General features: G+C 41.7%; 1 protein-coding gene across 1 annotated transcript in view; it reads right to left on the bottom strand.

Moving 5' to 3' along the window:
• Positions 1-19,109, bottom strand: part of LOC124043926 (SH3 domain-binding protein 4-like) — a 59,565-nt gene that overhangs the window by 16,615 nt on the left and 23,841 nt on the right. The window contains exons 2-3 of the mRNA XM_046363083.1: positions 5,461-5,684; positions 2,976-5,362 (exon numbers count right to left, since the gene is read on the bottom strand). Coding sequence (XP_046219039.1) covers positions 2,976-5,362; positions 5,461-5,581 — 2,508 coding nt within the window. The 5' untranslated portion in view covers positions 5,582-5,684. The remainder of the gene's footprint in view (positions 1-2,975; positions 5,363-5,460; positions 5,685-19,109) is intronic.

The following is a 19,109-nucleotide window of genomic DNA, read 5'->3' as shown; positions in this document are numbered from 1 at the left end:
ATACAGTGTGGGTAAAGCCTACGTCTGTGTTTCCCAACTCCAGTCCTCCAGTATTCTCAACAGCACACATTTCTGTTGAAGCCCCAGACAAACTCATCTGATTCAACTCATTGATGGCTTGATGATTAGTTGACAAGTTGAATCAGGTGTGCTTGCAGAGGGCAACACCAAAAATGTGTGCTGTTGGGGATACTTGAGGGCTAGAGTTGGGAAACACCGGACTACATAATGAGATTATTTGTGGACAAATAGAGCAATATTTTTTTATGTCAAATGGCAGCCAAGCATCAATCATCATGTCATCAGAATAAAACGCTCAATATTTATTTGAAAGACTCATCAACCTAATCACCATGCACTTTCATCACCCTGTGAAGTTCATCAGAACTGATTTAATATGTAGACTAATAAACTGCATGCTTTCCCAAGTCTTGGTGGGAGGAACACACAATGTCATTGCGTGACTCCAAATTTACTTTGATATGATGGTTATTTTATCAATATTTGAGCAAAAGTGTTACCACTACCATTTCTCGTATATTTAATTTTACCGGCACAAAAATATCCGACCTTGATGAGAGTTTACTGGCAAATTAGTTGTTTCCATCAGGCCTGTCGTGAAATTTTTCTTTCAGAAATGTACTTGACTCACGTAAAAAGGTTGGATGGAAACCTGGTTATAAGCAAACAAAAAAGTGAATCACGCAAAAAAAAGATTGACAGATATAGACAACCATTTAAGACTGAAGCCCAAACAGATAACATTGAACTAAAATAAAATAATTTCAAACATTGCTTAGATTCGTATATGATCACGTCTCTCTATTATGCGTGGGAATACTTGGGAACAGATTTCCAAAATTGAAAATCACTTGATACTACTTTGCTGGTGTTTTTAAAAGTATTTAATGTCCAACAATAATACAAAAAAGTGTGTGTATTTATATATAATATATACACTACCATTCAAAAGTTTGGGATCACTTATAAATGTCCTTGTTTTTGAAAGAAAAGCACGTTTTAGTCCATTAAAATAACATCAAATTGATCAGAAATACAGCGTAGACATTATTAATGTTGTAAATGACTATTGTAGCTGGAAACGGCAGAAGTTTAAGAAAATGTAAAAAAATATATATATATATATTTTACATACAGTTGAAGTGGGAAGTTTACATACACATTAGCCAACTACATTTAAACTCAGTTTTTCATAATTCCTGATAGTTAATCCTAGTTAAAAAAAGTGGATATAGTTACTTTTATAGAGATGATCGTACGTTGGTGTGAAAAGTGCAAATCAATCCCAGAACAACAGCAAAGGACCTTGTGAAGATGCTGGAGGAAACAGGTACAAAAAGTGTTTATATCCACATTAAAATGAGTCCTATATCGACATAACCTGAAAGTCCTCTCAGCAAGGAAGAAGCCACTACTCCAAAACCACAAAAAAATGCCAGACTACGGTTTGCAACTGCACATGGGGACAAAGATTGTACTTTTTGGAGAAATGTCCACTGGTCTGATGAAAAAAAATAGAACTGTTTAGCCATAATGGCCCTCGTTATGTGTGGAAGAAAAAGGAGGGGGGCTTGCAAGCTGAAGAACACCATCCCAACTGTGAAGCACGAGGGTGGCAGCATCATGTTGTGGGAGTGCTTTGCTGCAGGAGGGACTGGTGCACTTCACAAAAAAAGATGGCTTCATGAGGGGGTAAAATTAAGTGGATATATTGAAGCAACATCTCAAGACATCAGTCAGGAAGTTAAAGCTTGGTTGCAAATGGGTCTTCCAAATGGGCAATGACCCCAAGCATACTTCCAAAGTTGTACAAAATGGCTTAAGGACAACGAAGGCAAGGTATTGGAGTGGCCATCACAAAGCCCTGAACTCAATCCCATAGAAAATGTGTGGGCAGAACTGAAAAAGCATGTGCGAGGAAGCAGGCCTACAAACCTGACTCAGTTACACCAGATCTGTCAGGAGGAAAGGGCCAATTTATTGTGGAAGGCTACCCGAAACGTTTGACTCAAGTTAAACAATTTAAAGGCAATGCTACCAAATACTAATTGAGTGTATGTAAACTTCTGACCCACTGGGAATGTGATGCAAGAAATAGTTGAAATAAATCATTCTCTGTACTATTATTCTGACATTTCACATTATTAAAATAAAGTTGTGATCCTAATTGATGTAAGACAGGGAATTTTTCTTAGGACTAAATGTCGGGAATTGTGAAAAAATGAGTCTAAATGTTTTTGACTAAGGTGTATGTAAACTTCTGACTTCAACTGTATGCACACACACACACACACACACACACACACACACACACACACACACACACACACACACACACACACACACACACACACACACACACACACACACACACACACACACACACACACACACACACACACACACACACACACACACACACACACACACACACACACACACACACAACCAGTCAAAAGTTTGAACACCTACTCATTCTGGGATTTTTCTTTATTTGTACTATATTGTAGAAGACATCAAAAACTATGAAATAACACATATGCAATCATGTAGTAACCATAAAAAGTGTTCAACAAATCAAAATATATTTTAGATCCTTTAAGGAAAGAAATTCCACAAATTAACAAGGGAAACCTATTCATTGAAAGTCATTCCAGGTGACTACCCCATGAAGCTGGTCGAGAGAATGCCAAGAGTGTGTAAAGCTTCATCAAGGCAAAGGTTGGATGCTATATATTTTTTTGTTTAACACTTTTTTAGTTACTACATGTATAGTAAAACTAAAGAAAAACCCTGTAATGAGTAGGTGTCCAAACGTTTGGCTAGTACTGTATATTTTTATATTTTTTTTGCTCAGAAAACTTTGAGGTGGAGGGGGGGAATAACACCACTCATGAGGCAAATTCGGCTTGCGGGCCTCCAATTGGGGAACCCTGCCCTAGGCCATTACTTACAGTCATCAGTTCCTTCTGGAAGGACTTCCTCTCCTTTCCCTCTGCATTGTTGCAGTCCTCCTTCAGCTTCTCCAGAACAGATGCCACCCTCTCAGGCTCACTGTCAGGCTCTGTACGGCAGAAATGTGTCAGTGGTAGGTTGACGTAACCCAGGGCATCAGCAAATGCCCTCCAGCTTCCTACGTTCTCCATCAGTATAGTCCTTACAGAGGCATAGATGTACGTCAGGAACTTGCTGGGCTTAAGTATCTGCTCCAGTAAGAGTGTCGTGGTAAGTTCAGCACCGCTGAAGTATATGGGTTTCACTTTCCCCACCACCAGAACATTTTTTGCATGGACAAGTCCTGTCCTACCATGATAGTAACCAATGTACCATTCCTTAGTCCACAACTGTCCTTTCAGTTTGATTTTCTCCTCGCTCAGAAGGGCAACGTAATCCCCCTTTTTGTACTCCAGTAAGTATTGGTTCTTGGTCTGACGGATGACTGTTTTGATAAATTTACCAAACTTCAGGTTGTGGATTCGTTGGTCATGGAACACAGGGTACTTGTTAGTGATGGCCAGAGGGGACAAAACAATTTTCCCTACTTCCTTCTTCTTCAGGAAGCGCCTCTGCGCAGACGTCCGTGGACCAGTCTTGGGTGGAGGTGTTGGTGTTTGAACGCAGAACTGGGCGAGAATACAGTCCTGGTCATCCTTGACCTGGACCCGCAATGTGAAATCTGAGACATCGTCAGCAGTGCGTGAGGCAATCATATAGACAAGCCGGCTAACCTTTCCCAGTTTGACCTGGAACCCCCTGACCACCCTGGCCTGCTCACTGTCCTTGACCTCATAGTTGGCCATATTGGAGTAAACCCCGACCCGAAGATCCTGTGGTCTAGCCAGGACAAACTGGTGCTTCCCCCAGAGCTGAAGGGCCACTGGAGGAGCAGAGTGGGCCTGCCTCCCCACCTCACTCACCAGTAATGTCTTTGGGGCACAGTCATGGCCGAAGATAGCCACCACAGTCTTAAAGGATGGGTGAATGTGCTTAGGCCCATAGACGCCCAGGGTGACCTTTTTCACCACGTTATCCCAAACTGTGGTGCCTGGAGCAACCGACTGTGCCTGGGCCACAACAGATACATACATGCAAGGTTCAAGATAATCCAGACAGACCTGGACGGTGTCCCCATACATGTACGCCTGTGGGATTGGAGTGTAGGGGCCCTCCTTGCAGTCACTCCTCACACACATGACCTCTGTCGTCTGTCTGCTCTCCTTCTTCACCACAACTGACACGTTCATCTCAAGGGTGACTGTGGTTTTGGTCTCCATGTTGCTGAGTTTGATCTCCACAACGGGGCTCACAGTGGTGCAGCGGTCATTGTTGAGTTCCAGAGGCGGGTCCAGCAGGGCCTTCATGGAGATCTGCTGGGTGTCTCCAGGGGCCACATGGCCCTCAGGGATGTGAATGCTGATGCTGGTGTCTGGAAGCTGGACAGCTCCTCCAGAACTGTCTAGACGGCAGACAATGTTGGTCTCTACCGGCTGTGTTTGGCCCCAGCCTGGGTTCTGGCCCAAGGAGTCCAGGTCATGGCAGGACCTGGCTTGCTTGCGGTGATTGAGCCATGCTTCCCGGAAATCCTCTCGGCTCTGGAACTGCTCAGGCGCAGGTGCTTTCAGGCCTCCAAAGAAACTGGAGGATGCCTTTGGGGCGTCATTCTGAGCCTGCAGGATGGAAAGTTCTGAGAGACTATAGGATCGCTTGCTCCTGAAGAATGGGTTGTCCCTGCGTAAGGTCTGGCCCACTCCCAGGCTGGGGCTGATTTGGTTCAGATCAAAGATGTCACTGCCAAAGCCATTGATGTTGACAGTGCTGCTGGTGGAGTTTGGTGGGACAGAGGGTGCTGTGTCAAAAAGAAGAAGATCCACTGACTTACTATTTTCATTACTGTTCTGATCCAGCGAACCCTGAAGGGCTCCATTGAGGAAAGGGTTGGTGGCGCTACGACTAAGGGGCTGGTGATGGGGGGCAAAGGGGTTCCCGTTTTGGGGGGCAGTGGGTTTCAGGAACACCCCGGTCCAATCTTCAAGGAGGTCCAGCTCCTTGGCTCCCTCCTCAACAGAGCAGTCTCCTAGGCTGTCGATCATACCGCTGTCACTGAATGAGGAGTCCCGGTAGTTGATGGGTTGGACGTATGCTGCAGGGATGTAACCCATCTCAGTGCTGTTGTGGGCGTACCACCACTCTCCACCCGATGTGTCCAGCACAAAGAGATGTTCTCCCTTGGAGAACTTGAGGGTGGTAAAGCTGGAGGGACAGTAATCCTTAATTGCAATGACTTCCCTGGCAGTGCCAAAGGAGGCAGTGGCGTCCAGTCTTAAGGCACTGGGAGAAGGCACTGCAACAACAAAAAGAACACCAAAAAAGTACATCTGTTAACAGGTAATCAATACTACAACAAAATATCTCAAATATGAATCCACTTCATTAGCATACCTTTGACATCTGTGAGGCAGTTAGATTCAGAGACTCCATCACTGAGATCAATGAGTGTCCCCTCTGACTTGCAGCGTGGCAGTGCAATGTTGTTGGTCGCCCTGATTCGATGGGCGGCCATTGTTGGTTCTTTCCCTGCACACACAACCTACGTGCTCAGGCTGCTCTCCTGGGTTCCCTTTCAGCCAATGGCAGAGTTAGTCGTCAACAGCCTTTCATAGTCTCTGGAGATGAAATAGAAAAAAAACAGGATTAACTAAATGGCTTATTTATATCTAATTAGCTTTTAGCGACACTTGACAATCTCATTAAATGGGCCTGATGCATTCTGATTAGAACAATATATCTTGCAACCTGCTCACTAATATAATTAAGAGGCACAAATAATGGATTGCCAAAATGGTGACAGAATGTAAATATCCCCCAGATATTTACAAGTTCCACATCCCAGAAGATAGGATTTTGGACGTGGCAATTACAAGAAAACACAAATCCCTAGTGTCTCTGTGTGTCTGTGGTTGGGGGTGGGTCTGACCATGTAATGTCTGCACACACAAAACACAAATTCCTCTACCTTGAGGTGGGTGGAGAGGACATTCAACGTGAGATTTCAAGGTATGCATTACTATTATTGGAATTTCATGTGAAACCCTATAGACACTGAATTGTATTAACCTCATCTCTATTTGGTCTGCAACCTTGACATTATGCATTATGTTATACTATACCAAAGGCAGGTCGCCCTGAGAGAATGCAACGGACAGCTTAATAACTTTTTTGCCTCCTCTCGTCTTTGAAATATATCGTGTTGATGTTAGCAGGGCCCTTCATTACGCTATGCTTGAAATAGTAAACCCTTGGGTCCTCCAAATGTTGTTTTAACTTTGAAGCGTTTGTGGGTTTCACTCCACTCAGTTAGTTCTCCTGTACTTTGAAAAAAAAATAATCAAACGATCAAGGAGATATCAGTGAAAGCAATTTCTAGAATATGTACGTTACAAATAGTGTGTAGAGCTAATTTCCATATCCATTCCCTTCCCTGTGAAACTTTTTTAAAATCCTTGATCATCCTTTGGAGAGGATAGTTCTGCACTGAGGGCCATCAAAAAGGACCTGGAGGAAGAAAGGGGATAGCTAAAGACCCATACGGAAACAGAATGATAAATGAAGTGCATATCCAAAAAGCTCCATTTGAATTCAAGTAAACATTTTAGCCCACAGACTTCAGACGGGAGAGTAGACAGCAGTTTGAGCTGCAGCCTAAAATAATCGGACAAAATAGGCGTGAATCACAACATAACAACTTTTGTTATAGCCTACTTTTTGGCTAAAAACAATGTTTTGGTCAAGACAACCTACATGAAGCATTGTATTTATTACTGCTTTTAACAAAACAACAGACCAGGAGTTGCTACTCGCTGATGTCTTATGGGAAAATCCAGACCTTATCTCAGCTAGTCTCCATTCTCTTTCCACATATTTGTTTGATGACCCAACGGCAATACACGTAAAAAAAACAGTCACATCTGCTGCCTCTCCCACACTCAAGGAGAGGTGGTTTGTGTAAAGTGCCAAAACCCCCTGCCTACTCTCCTGTGCGGTATGAAGGCAACAGCACACAGTGGCTTCTGACAAATGAATAGGCTTGTGGCAAAGTATACCATTTGAACTGTAATATAACTTACAGCAAGTGGTCAACAACCTTTTCTTAGTCCAGATCTAAACCTCAGGATTATTTTTTAAACATGACATAGAAGATGCAACATTAACCTAATAAAAATAGTTATGTAGGAATGAGGATTGTGCAGTAGGCCTAATATATTATCACAGCATATTGGCTGTACGCCTGGCCTGAAATATTGTTATTCTCAGACCATATTATATTTCAAAACTTGACCTTTGATTACAAAATAGATCAGTTGGAGTAGCACTTGCGAAGCACAGCGGAGCATGAATTGAAATAGTGAGATTTTTTATGTTACTGGTTGACCTGCATCTGATGGCCATGGTGCTTTCAAGACAACTGGGACGTCAGTGATCTTCAGGTCGGAAAATCAGAGGTCTAGAAAGATGTCAGAGTTTCCAACTTGGAACTGGGAGTCCCATAGGGATGCGCACAAATGGCCCAGCGTCGTTGGGGTTAGGGTTTGGCCGGGGTAGGCCGTTATTGACTCACCTACTTAAATAAAAGGTTAAATACAAATAAATAAATTAAAACAATAAAACATTTTTTTAAATCCCCAGTTGGATCACGTTTTTTCCCAGTTGTCTTGAATGCACGGAAGTCGGAGATATCTGAGTCCCCGGTTGTTTTAACACACCATTAGTCTCATCTGGAAGGAGGGAGAAGCACGTTTTCTGTTTTGTAATCGTGTTGAATAAAAACAGTGTTGACAGTGCTGAATATTTTTTTTTACATGAACTCTTAGAAAAACAGCAGCTCTTTGCTGTATTCTTTGACAGTCTTGCTGTGGTTTTAAAAGTTATTAAATCTTACTTAGGCTAGTGTCAAACTTTGCTGTGGCCGGGATCGTAGAAGCTCTGTAGGCACTGTGATTTGAGCTATCCGATTGGCCAGCGCAGTAGATGCACTTAATTTAGCCACAGATCCTCCGGTCCGCCTGGTAGGCGGAGTTCCTCTTTTCAGACAAATTCAATGGTTCAAAATAGAAAATACTTTGATTACCAGGTGCGCAAGGCTTCTGAATCAAGTGCATCTACCGACAACAGTGCAACATGAACGATAAAATCAAAGAAGAGCAAGCCTTTATCACAGCCTTTATCGTTGGCTTTCCCACTGAAATGTTTGGTGATCGACTAGGAATGGTCGACCCGTTGGTGCCCACTGGCTTTCAGTTGTGACTATGATAGATGCTATCCTGACAAAGAGATTATGTACCAATAACACCAAACTCTAAAACCTCTTTGAAAAATCAGACTAAAGAGGTCAAAATGCAGTAGAATACAATAAACAAAACGTACATCTCAACTCTTTTGCTCTATTCTTGTAACCAGATGTGGGTCAGTAGAACACAGCACTGTTTCTTGATACACAACAAACTACAAATCATCTATAATTCAGTACCTTCATAGGTTCTGGGGAAGGGGTGTTCATGGAGGAAAAGGCTCATGACACCACTGACATGTTTTTACTAGAGCATGAGTGATTCTAAGGTTGCTCCGCCAGACGCCAGCAAGAGAAGAAAAAGGTATGATGTGAGGAATGCAACATTGCTTCACAAAGTGGTGAAGATGAACTCCTCTGTCCTTAAGACTGCCAACACAAGCCATTGATAAAGAGTATGGGGGAATTTGATTGTCATATGTACAGTGAGGCAAAAAACGTATTTAGTCAGCCACCAATTGTGCAAGTTCACCCACTTAAAAAGATGAGAGAGGCCTGTAATCTTCATCATAGGTGCACTTCTACTATGACAGGCAAAATGAGAAAAACAAATCCAGAAAATCACATTGTAGGATTTTTTATGAATTTATTTGCAAATTATGGTGGAAAATAAGTATTTGGTCACCTACAAACAAGCAAGATTTCTGGCTCTCACAGACCTGTAACTTCTTCTTGAAGAGGCTCCTCTGACCTCCACTCTTTACCTGTATTAATAGCACCTGTTTGAACTTGTTATCAGTATAAAAGACATCTGTCCACAACCTCAAAACCAAAGAGCTGTCAAAGGACACCAGAAACAAAATTGTAGACCTGTACCAGGCTGGGAAGACTGAATCCGCAATAGGTAAGCAGCTTGGTTTGAAGAAATGAACTGTGGGAGCAATTATTAGGAAATGGTAGACATACAAGACCACTGATAATCTCCCTCGATCTGGGGCTCCACGCAAGATCTCACCCGTGGGGTCAAAATTATCACTAGAACGGTGAGCAAAAATCCCAGAACCACACGGGAGGACCTAGTGAATGACCTGCAGAGAGCTGGGACCAAAATAACAAAGCCTACCATCAGTAACACACTACGCCGCCTGGGACTCAAATCTTGCAGTGCCAGACGTGTCCCCCTGCTTAAGCCAGTACATGTCCAGGCCCATCTGAAGTTTGCTAGAGAGCATTTGGATGATCCAGAAGAAGATTGGGAGAATGTCATATGGTCAGATGAAACCAAAATAGAACTTTTTGGTAAAAACTCAACTCGTCGTTCGACACAATATTTTGCTGCCTGTGCCATGTCCCATAGCAGTCTCTTTCTGATGTAAAGCAGAGGCAAACTGAACAAGTGGTGCAGTCCATGCGACACAGAACACAACGACGCCGCCATGCTGTGCCCTTTGGGCCCTGAGGCACAGTCATGCCTGCAGCAATGAACTGTGGCTTATGAACACCACTGGGGGCAGAGGTAGAGCGGGCAGCTTGGCACCGGGGGCTCCCAGTCGGAGTCGCTATCACTGTGAAAGAAAACATTTAAAAAATATTTGTATTGTATGAGCCTTTTATCATCACATAAAATAAACAGATATGTATTGTATAGAGCAGAGGGAACAGTCACTAAGGTGAAGTTCCATTCCATTGTTGTGGGTCTGCCCTCCCCTGAACAGCACCCAATGGCTATTTCATATGGAAATGGAGAGGAGTAGCAGGCGCAGTGGCCAAGTGTGTATTTGCTGTTCTACTCCATACCATTTGAAAAAAAAATTGGAAAATATATATATCTGACATGAAAAATATATATATATCTGACATACCCCAAGCGACTTACAGCTGTAATCACAGCAAAAGGTGGCGCTACAAAGTATTAACTTAAGGGGGCTGAATAATTTTGCACGCCCAATTTTTCAGTTTTTAATTTGTTAAAAAAGTTTGAAATATCCAATAAATGTCGTTCCACTTCATGATTGTGTCCCACTTGGTGTTGATTCTTCACAAAAAAATACAGTTTTATATCTTTATGTTTGAAGCCTGAAATGTGGCAAAAGGTCGCAAAGTTCAAGGGGGCCGAATACTTTCGCAAGGTACTGTATATATTTATTTTTTTGCAAAAAAAGGGGTTCAGTGCATTAGCACTTACCCGTCCAGAAATACATCCTGTCCTTGCAGAAACAGCTCCCCAGTTCGTTTGAAACATAACACTCCAAGATTCCTCAAACAAAAAATCTCTCTCACTTTCAATTTTTCACTTTCACTTTAGACTTTGACTTCGCTTTTCCTGATTTATTCGCCATGACACAGCGGCGCGTAACAAGCCTCACAGCAACTCCTCTGATCATCAAGGCGAGAATGGAGTTTGTTACGCATGCGTTTACAATCAAGGAATGGTGGTCCAACCCAAAACCATTACATACTGGCGTTTACCTCAGCTCATTGGCTATCTACCCAGCTCGATTTCAAGAAGATCAGTGGTCATTGGGCAGAAATACAGTCCATCAACGAAGCTTCGCTAAAATGATTGGTGCGCAAGGTAGTCATTGCTCGTTGTCTTCAAATCTGTTCACTTCGGTCAATACTCCACGCAAAACAACAATGACGTTTGGCTGTGTTGCAAACATCCAGAGGAATGCACTGAAACCAACCATGACTAGATAAACGATGGTTTACCGTGTGTAATTACGGTGAATGCTCCGTAAAAAATTGATAGAGATGGAATTCATGGCACAAACGGGTTATAAAATGTTTCGATTTAAGCTATAAAAATGGATTTTATCAAAGGAAACGGCACTTCATTTGATCACTGGGACCCTCAGGAAGAGAAATAAGAGCAAGATATTAGAACGTAAGTCATAATTTTACCTTCAGATGTGAATGTGTAAAAACTGTCATGGCGGAAAATGTTTCTGTTGTTGATTGCTCTTCTCAAACAAAAGCATGGTATTTGTTCTCTGTAATAGCTATTTTAAATTGGAAAACGTAGTTTGATTACCAAGATTCTAATCTTTTGAAGGGTGTAAGACACTTTCAAGAATGTTTAATGTTACGACGTTGTATTTTTAGTTGTCACTCTGAAATTTCCCCTGATGTTGATCCCTGTACAGGGATCGCAGCCATATGTTAAGTCTACCTCCTACTTTTTCGAACATTCTGTTAAAAATCGTGCAACATTTCAGCGCCCTGCTACTCATGCCAGGAATATAGTATATGCATATGATTAGTATTTGTGGATAGAAAACACTCAGACGTTTCTAAAACTGGTTGAATCACGGCTGTGACTATAACAGAACACTTGAATGTTATGTTGAACAGAAACCAAATTACCTGGAGCCGAGGTTGCAATACCTACAGCTTCCACACGATGTCAACAGTCTTGTCATTTTCCTAGGATTTTTTTCTTGGTCAAACGGACAAGAGACAGCCCATTTCTTCCGGTCTCCGACCGGATATTTTGGTTGAGATTTATCCGGACATTATTTCAAGACGTACAGCTATAGAATATACATCACCTCGTGATCAATTTGATCGATTATTAACGTTTACTAATACCTAAAGTTGCATTACAAAAGTATTTCGAAGTGTTTTGTAGAAAGTTTATAGTCGACTTTTTTAATAAAGAAAAAAATTACGTTGCGTTATAAAATGGTGTTTTTTTCCTTGATCACACAGTCTTCATAGATCGATATCTAGGCTATATATGGACCGATTTAATCGAAAAAAAAGACCCAATAGTGATGTTTATGGGACATCTAGGAGTGCCAACAAAAAAGATGGTCAAAGCTAATGAATGTTTTATATTTTATTTCTGCATTTTGTGTAGTGCCGACTATGCTAATTATTTTGTTTACGTCCCCTGCCGGTCTTTAGGGGTGTTGCATGCTATCAGATAATAGCTTCTCATGCTTTCGCCGAAAAGCATTTTAAAAATCTGACTTGTTGGCTGGATTCACAACGAGTGTAGCTTTAATTCAGTCCCCCGAATGTGTGTTTTAATGAACGTTTGAGTTTTAACGAGTGCTATTAGCATTTAGCGTAGTGCATTTGCATTTCCAGATGTCTAGATGGGACGCATGTGTCCGGGGTCGACTCAAGAGGTTAACTGACGTGCCTAGTTAAATAAAGATTAAATCAAGGTGTAAAAAAAGGTTGTCAGAAAATTCTGATTGTTATGAAAACCTCTATGTTAAATAGCTTGTATAAAATACACCTAATGACACTGTCAGGAAGACTTACGACCATCATAAATATATAAGCCAGATAGGCCTATCACGTACATGCCCTTATATCAGTCATCAGTCTAAAAGAGGGTGTCTTGTCCTGCTCCTGAAATCTGCTCCTACATTCATGATTCATATTTAATCATCAACAAAAGAGCATTGGGTAGGTGCATGTCTGACATCACTGTGTGCGCAATTACAATGATAATTTAATATGGTTAATAAAAAAATGTTAGATAGCCTACATGTCAACACTATGTTTGTTATGTTGTAATAGAATGTTTTTCCCTGTGTGGTAGGTTTGGAGGCTTTTGACACTCTTGTGTCATAACCAGACATAAAATAACGCAATATATGTCAAAACAAGTCTAAATATACAGTACTCCCAATTGAAATGGTTTGGGATGAGTTGGAAAAATCAATCCAGGTGAGACTGGTTGAGAGAATGTCATGAGTGTGCAAAGCTGTCATCAAGGCAAAGGGTGGCTACTTTAAAGAATCTCAAATATAAAATATATTTAGATTTTTTTTAACACTTGTTCGGGTTATTACGTGATTCCATATGTGTTATTTCATAGTTTTGATGTCTTCACTATTCTACAATGTAGAAAATAGTTAAAATAAATAACAACCCTTGAATGAGTAGGTATGTCCAAACTCTTGACTGGTACTGTATGTGTCATGACAGTGGTAAGACCATAAGACCACAGGTTATGTAATTTGATATGGCATGGTTATGTCCGTGTCATAATGTGTTATGGCACTGGGTGCCAAGTAAAGTGTTTCAAAAATGTCAAATGTAAATGTGACATTAACCCATGTTGCTATCCAATTCACAACATAGTGTCTACTGTAGATGTAATGGATTCAAATATATTTCACACAGTTTGTGTGTGCCAGAAGAGGGGTCATACTAGACTCCATCGTCTCGCTTTCTATTTAGCCAGCCGAGGCATGAGAGAGTGTCTTACTTCGCTAGCGGGTGACATGGAGATCAGACATTTTCGTGGTATTGTACTGTATGCTCTTCAGATATCTGAAGACATGTATCAGTCAGCAGACAGACATATTAATATCAATGGGGGCTCCTCACAGGACGAAGTGGAGGACCATCCTACTCAGTGAATTTCAGAAAAAAAATTGTGAAACATTTAAAATGATCTTTTTTTAGATAAAACAAATCTAAATATATATAATATAAAGTGTGGTGAGTAGTTGACTCGGAGAGAGAAAGACAATAGTTGAACAGTTTTAAACAAAGTAATTTCTTAAAATAATGAAAGTGGTTGAAGTGGTTGAAAGTGGTTGAAGTGGTTGAAAAATAAGTTTTAATGACTCCAACCTAAGTGTATGTAAACTTCTGACTTCAACTGTATATCCACAGTAAATAGAGTCCTATATTAGCGTAACCTGAAAGTTCGCACAGCAAGGAAGAAGCCCCTGCTCCAAAAGCTAGACTACGGTTTGCAACTGAACATGGGGACAAAGATCGTTCTTTTTGGAGAAATGTCAACGGTATATTGTCTTGATATGCAACCATTGTCAATGGTAGAGGATGTCTGCTTCAAAACCCTAATGACATACACTTCTTTTAAATTATTTGTAATAATGAAAATTAGAACAATACAGAATGACTGAATGAACACTTATTTTAACTTAATATAATAGTCGGAAGTTTACATACACTTAGGTTGGAGTCATTAAAACTCATTTTTCAACCACTCCACAAATTTCTTGTTCACAAACTATAGTTTTGGCAAGTCGGTTAGGACATCTACTTTGTGCATGACACATGTCATTTTTCCAACAATTGTTTACAGACAGACTACGGTTTGCAACTGCACATGGGGTCAAAGATCGTATTTTTGGGAGAAATGTCCTCTGGTCTGATGAAACAAAAATAGAACTGTTTGGACATAATGACCATCGTTATGTTTGGAGAAAAAGGGGGAGGCTTGCAAGCCGAAGAACACCATCCCAACCGTGAGGCACCGGGCTGGCAGCATCATGTTTTGGGGGTACTTTGCTGCAGTAGGGACTGATGTACTTTATGAAATAGTTGGCATCATGAGGGAGGAAAATTATGAGGATATATTGAAGCAAAATCTCAAGACATCAGTCAAGAAGTTAAAGCTTGGTCGCAAATGGGTCTTCCAAATGGACAATGACCCCAAGCATACTTCCAAAGTTGTGGCAAAATGGCTTAAGGACAACAAAGTCAAGGTATTGGAGTGGCCATCACAAAGACCTGACCTCAATTCTATAGGAAATGTGTGGGCAGAACTGAAAAAGTGTGTGCAAGCAAGGAGGCCAACAAACCTGTCTCAGTTACACCAGCTCTGTCAGGAGGATCGGGCCAAAATACACCCAATTTATTGTGGGAAGCTTGTGGAAGGCTACCCGAAACATTTGACCCAAGTTAAACAATATAAAGACAGCGCTACCAAATACTAATTGAGTGTATGTGACCTTTTGACCCACTGGGAATGTGATGAAAGAAATAAAAGCTGAAATATATAATTCTCTCTACTATTATTCTAACATCTCACATTCTTAAAATAAAGTGGTGATCCTAACTCACGTAAAACAGGGATTAAATGTCAAGAATTGTGAAAAACGGAGTTTAAATGTATTTGGCTAAGGTGTATGTAATGTTCTGACTTCAACTGTAGGCCTAAAGGCAGAGACAATTAGAAGACACAGTGGTAGAATAAATTCAACCACACCTTTGTTTCGTCACAAAACTGGAGAGCAGCCTCTGTCCGGTGAAGTCACAAAGCATATAACAAACAGTTACATGACCTATATATATTATATATATATATGCCATTTAGCAGACGCTTTTATCCAAAGCGACTTACAGTCATGTGTGCATACATTCTACGTATGGGTGGTCCCGGGGATCGAACCCACTACCCTGGCGTTACAAGCGCCATGCTCTACCAACTGAGCTACAGAAGGACCACGTCATGGACCTACATCATGGTCAAGCAATTTAATGTTTCCGATGTTGTCGAACCACTAAACGACTATTGATTTAGAACCATATTGAGTTACCGCAAGTCGCGAAGATCAGCTAAAATGGTGCCGGAAGTAATGGCAGCAGTTTTATGTGCGCCCAACCAATTGTGCAATTATGTGGGGGTTTTTTTTTTGCTTTATTTGTAACTTATTTTGTACATAATGTTTCCGCAACTGTATCTTCCGGCAAAAAATAGCTTCTGGATATCAGGACAGCGATCACTCACCTCAGATTAGACAAAGATTTTCTTCTTCAACAAACAAGATGCACAAGACATCCTCCAAACACCCGGCAGGGCTGACATCCACAATATTTGCAAGAGGAAGCGACGCAGGTACAGAGGACAAAGAGCCGATTGCCTGGTCAGGACCCGCCGAAGGCGATTGGGAAAGCTGCCGTTACCGTCAATACAATAAATTAGACGAGGTACGATCACGAATATCCTACCAACGGGACATCAAACTGTAATATCCTATGTTTCACGGAATCTTGGCTGAATGATGATATGGATATTCAGCTAGCGGGGCACACGCTGCACCGGTAAGATAGAACAGCACACTCCGGTATTGTGATAAATTGCAGGCCACACGACTTGCTTAGAGAGTTTTCAGCTATACGTTTCGTGGCTGTTTATTTACCACCACAGACAGATGCTGGCACTAAGACCGCACTCAGTCATCTGTATAAGGAAATAAGCCAACGGGAAACCACTCACCCAGAGGCGGTGCTCCTAGTGGCCGGAGACTTTAATGCAGGGAAACTTAAATCAGTTCTACCAAATTTCCATCAACATGTTAAATGTGCAACCAGAGGGAAATCCGACCACAACTCTATCCTGCTGATTCCTGCTTACAAGCAAAAATTATAGCAGAAAGCACCAGTTACTCGCTCTATAATCAAGTCGTCAGATGAAGCAGATGCTAAACTACAGGACTGTTTTGCTATCACAGAATGGAACATATTCCGGGATTCTTCCGATGACATTGAGAAGTACACCACATCAGTCACTGGCTTTATCAATAAGTGCATCGAGGACATCATTCCCACAGTGACTGTACGTACATACCCCAACCAGAAGCCATGGTTACAGGCAACATTCGCACTGAGCTAAAGGGTAGAGCTGCTGCTTTCAAGGTGCGGGACTCTATCCCGGAAGCTTACTAGAAATCCTGCTATGCCCTGCGACGAACCATCAAACAGGCAAAGCGTCAATACAGGGCTAAGTTTGAATCATACTACGCCGGCTCTGACGATCGTCTTACAGTGAGGGAAAAAAGTATTTGATCCTCTGCTGATTTTGTACATTTGCCCACCGACAAAGAAATTATCCATCTATAATTTTAATGGTATGTTTATTTGAACAGTGAGAGACAGAATAACAAAAAGAAATTCCTAGACCCACTCCAATTTGCATACCGCCCAAACAGATTAACAGATGGTGCAATCTTTATTTCACTCCACACTGCCCTTTTCCACCTGGACAAAAGGAACACTTATGTGAAAATGCTATTCATTGACTACAGCTCAGCGTTCAACACCATAGTACCCTCAAAGCTCATCACGAAGCTAAGGATCCTGGGACTAAACACTTCCCGCAGCAACTGGATCCTGGACTTCCTGACGAGCCGCCCCCCAGGTGGTGAGGGTAGGTAGGCAACACATCCATTCTCATTGACAGGGCTGTAGTGGAGTAGGTTGAGAGCTTCAAGTTCCTTGGTGTCCACATCAACAACAAACTAGAATGGTCCGAACACACCAAGACAGTCGTGAAGAGGGCATGACAAAGCCTATTCCCCCTCAGGAAACTAAGAAGATTTGACATGGGTCCTGAGATCCTTAAAAGGTTCTACAGCTGCAACATCGAGAGCATCCTGACTGGTTGCATCACTGCCTGGTCGGCAACTGCTCGGCCTCTGACCGCAAGGCACTACAGAGGGTAGTGCGTATGGCCCAGTACATCACTGGAGCTAGGCTGCCTGCCATCCAGGACCTGTACACCAGGTGGTGTCAGAGGAAGGCCCTAAAAATTGTCAAAGACCCCAGCCACCCCAGTCATAGATTGTTCTCTCTACTACCACATGGCAAGCGGTACCGGAGTACCAAGTCTAGGACAAAAATGCTTCTCAACAGTTTTTACCCCCAAGCTATAGGACTCCCGAACAGGAGTCTACCCTATGCCTACCCGGACTATTTGCATTGTGTTCCTCCCCCCAACCTCTCTTTTTTACGTTGCTGCTACTCTCTGTTTATCATATATGCATAGTCACTAACTATACATTCATGTACATACTACCTCATTTGGGCCGACCAGCCAGTGCTCCCGCACGGTGGCTAACCGGGCTATCTGCATTGTGTCCCACCACCCGCCAACTCCTCTTTTACTTTACTGCTACTCTCTGTTCATCATATATACATAGTCACTTTAACCATATCTACATGTACATACTACATCAATCAGCCTGACTAACCGGTATCTGTATGTAACCTCGCTACCTTTATAGCCTCGCTACTGTATATAGTGTCTTTTTACTGTTGTTTTATTTCTTTACCTACCTATTGTTTACCAAATACCTTTTTTGCAGTATTGGTTAGAGCCTGTAAGTAAGCATTTCACTGCACGTGACAAATAAACTTTGATTTGATTTGAAAGAAAACAGGAACTGTTTCAATTATTCCAGCACCATTTCAACTTCAACATTTCAACATCATCAAATCACCAATGCTTTGTCTAACACAGTGATGTACCAAAAGCTATTTAGTCCAATCAACATAAGCTAAATCTGATGTGGCTCTCCATGGTTCATGGCTAATTTACAGTATATGTGTGCACATTCAAGCAAGTAGAAAAAACATATTGACTCACCCCACTTGTAGAGAAATGCCAATGCCATCCTCTTTCATTTTAATGAAAAGGTCTATCACTCTGTCATAGAGTACATGCTTTTATTTTGTTTTGTCCTAGCCTACCTGGCTAAAATGCTTGCTCACTAGCCTAACTTCCTTTCTACATCTAGCTACATATTGAACTTCCATCCTCTTAGGCCAGGGGCACAATATATGAATTCATGGTTGGATCAGAATCGCCACTATAATCATTGGCCAGTACGGAGAATTAAGTAAAACCACAAGTCCAAATCCCCATCTCCATCCATGGCTAATTTAGGAAAGGGACAATTTTAGTTAGCTAGCTAGCCACCGGAGGACAACAACACAATGAGATGCAACAATTCAAGTTGTTTCTGTCAATGACGTATGTTCTCAATGCGATTTGATAGGAGTGATGCCAAATCCAAACTGGATTCCCTTGACACTTTTTTTGGTGCACCAGGACAATTCACAGTTGATTTCACTCAGTTTAGCTCAACGCTTGTTTGGCTATTTGTTTTATACTTTTTTTTAACAAGAGAGGCCAGATGCTTGCTGGCTTCCCTTGCATTCAATGCTACAGTCGGCAACAATGTCATACACTTTTGGACCAGACAGCATCACATAGATGGCCTACAGAGACAGAGGGGTTCTGTTT

Source organism: Oncorhynchus gorbuscha, linkage group LG09, assembly GCF_021184085.1.
Source record: "Oncorhynchus gorbuscha isolate QuinsamMale2020 ecotype Even-year linkage group LG09, OgorEven_v1.0, whole genome shotgun sequence".
In the NCBI taxonomy this organism is placed as follows: Eukaryota; Metazoa; Chordata; class Actinopteri; order Salmoniformes; family Salmonidae; genus Oncorhynchus; species Oncorhynchus gorbuscha.
Note: the sequence above shows the minus strand (reverse complement) of the source record. Positions and strands in the feature narration are given on the sequence as shown.